Genomic DNA, 4626 nt, shown 5'->3' on the forward strand with positions numbered 1-4626 from the left:
TATAGAATTTAAAAAATTTCATTTGTAACTTATTATAGGACAAATAATAGTATAATTTTTCGAATATATGTTATATAAAACTTTGAAAATAAACTTACGATAATTATATTCATTACTTAAAATTAAATAAAAAATATTTTCATAAATATGTATAAGTTATATAATTACACAAAAAAAAAGAGATTATAATAGGTATAGTAAAACCATAATAAAAGTATGTCTATATATAAATTTAGTTTGATCTGTTTTTAAAATCAAATCTAAAACTTAACTAATAAACAACGGTTTTTAGTTTAGTTGTTTTCCAAAATTTATGAATATATTTCTCTGTTTCTCTGAACATCATCAATATTTTTTTTCCTTCAAACTTTTACCTAAATCTTATTTAAAATTGCTCTAAAACTCTCAAACATTTGAAAAAACAAGATTGAAACATTAACCCGGAGCAAAATTAAAAAAAAAATAAGAAGAAAGGAATTAAAAAACTAAATCTGCACATTAAAGATAAAGAAGGAAGATAAAGAGAAAGAAAAAAGGAAAAGTCAACGAGTGAGGAGAGAGGTTGACTGAGAAAAATGAAGGGTTGGTGAAGAATAGGGGTAAATCTGAAAGAGCGAAGAGGACAAAGAAGAGTGAAAGAGAGTGATTTGGGCGTTGTGGTGAGTTTTGGGTTGGCAACGGCTAATATATACCATCCAATTCCAAATGCAATTTCATTGTGATACGGATTCTCCACTTGTTGCCGCACACACACACTCACATACACGACGCAAAACGCAACCAAATATATTTTCTTTCTCTGCCCTTTCGGGATTTGCTAAGTCACACACTCTCTTGTATATATACTCCCACTCTCACTCACTCCTTTCTCTCTTCTATCATACCCGCATTCTCACAATCCCTCCTCTCTTTTTGCCTTCGCTCTATTGGGTTCCTCACTGGTCAGTTCCTTTTCTTAAATTTTCTGTCTTTCTCTATTATGCCTTTTCTAAGGGATTGCCTTCCCTTGCTTCCATCTTCAAAAGACTCGATTTTGATTGCTTCTTCTTATTTGGGGTGTCTCTGATTATTAGCATTTCCTGTGCTGTCATTTTATTTCACCTCGGGTTTCGTTTTTGAACTTTTACTTGCATTGGCTGCTCATAGCTATACCTTCAGAGTAGGCAGCTTTTCTCTGAGAGAAATTGGTGCCGAGCAAAATCTGCTTCCCGTCATTTGCTGATCGCTGGGCCATTGGACACCCTTCTGAATGAATTAATGTTTATGTTTAAACGCCCCTCTATTTTTTAAGGGGTTTTGGTGGAGGGTCTTTGTTGTTAAGCTCCTTTTGTTGTGTGGATTGCTTGAACTAATCTAGGTTTTCAAACCGAAGACTTATATGATAACTTTATACACGCGTATATATGTGGTTTAATTTTTATGATCTCCCTGTTGATGTGTATTGCCTGCAATTCTGGGGTTGAAGCTAATATTTTACTGTGCAGATGCTTCATTTTTCATGTGTATTATGGTTTGGACTTTCATTGTTTTCGTTGTCTTGCTATGAACCTTTCTGTATGGACAATGGGCATCATGATGGAAGATCTGATATTCTTGACCCGGGATAAAGAATAATATCAAATCTTTCGATCAAAATCTCTGAACTGGATGCTTTGTAATAATTTCTTCAATATCAGCAATTCCCCAAACAATCCATGAGGTTCATCAAAATCTTAAAATAAATAAATTGGCTATATGTGGAACCGAATGCTGATACTGAAAAGCTATAAGTAAAAGTTCTACAAATTTTAAGTCTCATTTTTTAATTCTAGCCGTATATTTTAGTGCTTGGTGATCTCATGTCAAATTGTTGTGATATTTTACCATTTGCGAGTTTGTCCTATCCTTGTGTAAATTATTTTGATTTGGCCATTTACTTTTTATGTTAGCATTGTTTGTTCATATAACAAAACATCTGATAGACCATACTCATAGAAAAAGTTTCTCTTGGTTTTAAATATTAAATTCAGTTTCTTTTGGTTTTATATTTTCAAGTTCAAAATGCATTTTGTCTTTTCTTTGTAATGCTCGTGCACTATAACCACCTTGGTTATATATAGATCTATTTTATCTGATTATCACTTTACAAGAATCAGTATTCCTATCACCTTATATTATACAGGGATATATATATGTGTGTTGTGTGTGTTTTCCTTTCAGTATATCTATACCTGTGGTACTGATACTATTGAGAATGGATTTCTTAAAGCAGGGTATAATGCTTAGTCCTGAAGGAGAACTTAAAATAAGTTTTGGCTATAAATGCAACAGTGATAGAGGTATTCCCTGTGAGGTTGCCAGTGGCTGCAAAATCCTTCCCGGAGTGCGTAGAACAAGTAGTTTCTCTTGCTTGTCAGGTGCAGCCTTAAGTGCGAATGCTACATTAGCCAACACAAACATCTGCAATGGTAAAATAGGTGAAGAAATCCTTCCAAGTTGGGACTCTCCTAATTCATTTCGTAAGGTAACCTCTTCGCCAAGTCTTTCAAAGTTGGACATACTATCATCTTCCCTCCCAAGTAGTTTGTCTTACCTTAGCTGCAGTCCTTCTACTACAAGTGACATCCTCGAATATGACTCTTGCACGTTAAAATCAATGAGCGATCCTTCCAGAAGTGAAGGTTTTCTTAATGTTAAGGAAGTTCAAGTAGCAGGAGGAGCTGCCGGTGAAGACAGAGTTCAAGCAGTTTGTTCTGAAGAAAATGGGTGGCTATTCTGTGCAATTTATGATGGCTTTAATGGAAGAGATGCAGCCGATTTTCTGGCTGGTACCCTGTATGACACCATCATATCATATTTTGATAAGTTAATCGAGGAATTGGAGCCAGGTTCCATCAGAGCTTATAATGATGGGGGCTTGGATGAATCCCTGCAATGTAAGTTGAATGACAGCCTTATTTATCACGAAGATCAATCTATGGCAAGGTTTAAAGGAATAAATGATTCTAATCATGGATGTTATGCAAAGTGTAGCCTATCTACTAAGTCAGAACTATCATGTGATCCATTTTCACAAGGGGTACTTGATATCCTTGAACGTGCTATTAGTCAGGCAGAGAATGATTTCCTGTACATGGTGGAGCGGGAAATGGAGGAACGTCCTGATCTAGTTTCTATTGGATCTTGTGTTTTACTAGTGCTTCTTCATGGTAATGATTTGTATACACTTAATCTGGGTGACAGCAGAGCAGTTTTGGCAACCTGCCTTACAGGTTGCCGAATGGATAAGAGTGAGAGACTGAAGGCTATACAGCTTACAGATAATCACACCGTTGAGAATGAAGTTGAAAGAGCTAGACTTCTGGCCGAACATCCCGATGATCCCAGGATCGTTATAGCAGGAAAAGTGAAAGGGAAACTCAAGGTTACTCGCGCTTTTGGAGTTGGCTACTTGAAAAAGGTTGGTTGATATTCTCTCCTATCACCAAAACACTTTGGTACTCATGTTTTAGCAAATAAAGGTGATAGTTAAAACCTTTAAATTCAAACTATATACTGCGATTGAGTGGAAGGTTGCAAAGAATATATCTTTGTCCTACCAAGTACCAAACATAGATTTGATTTTCTTATTTTATTCTGGTGCAGAAAAATTTGAATGATGCTTTGATGGGAATCCTTCGAGTTCGTGATCTTAAAAGCCCACCATACATATCCACTCAACCATCACTGAATGTCCATAGAATCTCAAGCTCCGATCAATTTGTGATAGTTGGAAGTGATGGTTTATTTGACTTCTTCAGCAACGATGAGGCAGTGAAGCTTGTAGAGTCTTATATCTTGAGCACCCCTTTTGGCGATCCAGCAAAGTTTCTGATAGAGCAGCTTGTGGCTAGAGCAGCTGTTTCCGCCGGTCATTTTTCCATATCTTTTGTTTGATTTTCATTAATATAGACGTTGCTTGTTTTATTAGATGATTATTGGTTGAGTAATGCTCATGTAGGTTTAAGCATGGAAGAGTTGATGAACATTCCAGCTGGGAGGAGAAGGAAGTACCATGACGATGTGACCGTAATTGTGATCATGCTTGGGATGAATCAACGGACTTCAAAGGCATCAACTTGCATTTGAGAGTTACCACGAAGAAAAAACGACAAAAACTTTGTATCTATGTAGCTTTTCATAGGATGTTCTCGTTTGATTAGTTTTTCCTAGGCTGTGTTACTTAAAACTGTATATACCGCATTTTACAAGAACCTCTAGGGCGTTAGGTCCTATTATTTGTAAACATTAATAACAGTATGAACTTTTTTATGTGCGCTATGTAGCTCAATAATATCCCTGATGCATGGTACCATAAACTCATATTAAATATTTAAATATGTGTTTATTTTATTTATGAAAATGCATAATGGGTAATCTTTTCTTTTTTTAAAGACTAGAAGAGAACAATCATCAAATAAAAATTTAAAGACAATGCAAACATAAAGTGAAAATGGATGACAATATAATATTTTTGAAATAAAAGGGGTATTTGTGTAAAATTTAAAGAAAAACCGAGCTTTAGATATATATGAAACTATTTCCGGTCAAGTTTAGAATAAAATAGCACACAAATCATATACGTCATATAGTTTCATTATATTAAAG

At 35.0% G+C, this 4626-nt stretch overlaps 1 protein-coding gene across 3 annotated transcripts; it reads left to right on the top strand.

Annotated features, from left to right (window-relative positions):
• Window positions 1–731: 731 nt before the first annotated feature.
• LOC148207075 (putative protein phosphatase 2C 40) lies at window positions 732–4290 on the top strand. 3 transcript variants are annotated; one of them, XM_088105463.1, is made up of 4 exons: window positions 732–941; window positions 2249–3439; window positions 3625–3889; window positions 3980–4290. In XM_088105463.1, the coding sequence occupies exons 2-4, from the start codon at window positions 2258–2260 to the stop codon at window positions 4105–4107; spliced, it is 1575 nt and encodes a 524-aa protein (XP_087961589.1). In that variant the 5' UTR covers window positions 732–941; window positions 2249–2257; the 3' UTR covers window positions 4108–4290. The 3 variants fall into 3 exon arrangements, with proteins under 3 accessions (XP_087961589.1, XP_087961588.1, XP_087961587.1); XM_088105462.1 differs by having other exon boundaries at window positions 2252–3439; XM_088105461.1 differs by lacking the exon at window positions 732–941 and having other exon boundaries at window positions 2219–3439.
• The last annotated feature ends 336 nt before the right edge of the window (window positions 4291–4626 follow it).

Source organism: Vigna umbellata, chromosome 1 (assembly GCF_029865625.1).
Source record: "Vigna umbellata cultivar VRB3 chromosome 1, Vumbellata_1.0, whole genome shotgun sequence".
NCBI lineage: Eukaryota > Viridiplantae > Streptophyta > Magnoliopsida > Fabales > Fabaceae > Vigna > Vigna umbellata.

What these genes read in the sequence shown, in the direction of transcription:
- LOC148207075 (XM_088105461.1), top strand. Translation starts at nt 2,234, where the DNA reads ATGGATTTCTTAAAGCAGGGTATAATGCTTAGTCCTGAAGGAGAACTT. An exon ending in GAGTTGGCTACTTGAAAAAG is followed by an intron (nt 3,440 to 3,624) that starts GTTGGTTGATAT and finishes ATTCTGGTGCAG; the next exon opens with AAAAATTTGAATGATGCTTT. An exon ending in TAGAGCAGCTGTTTCCGCCG is followed by an intron (nt 3,890 to 3,979) that starts GTCATTTTTCCA and finishes ATGCTCATGTAG; the next exon opens with GTTTAAGCATGGAAGAGTTG.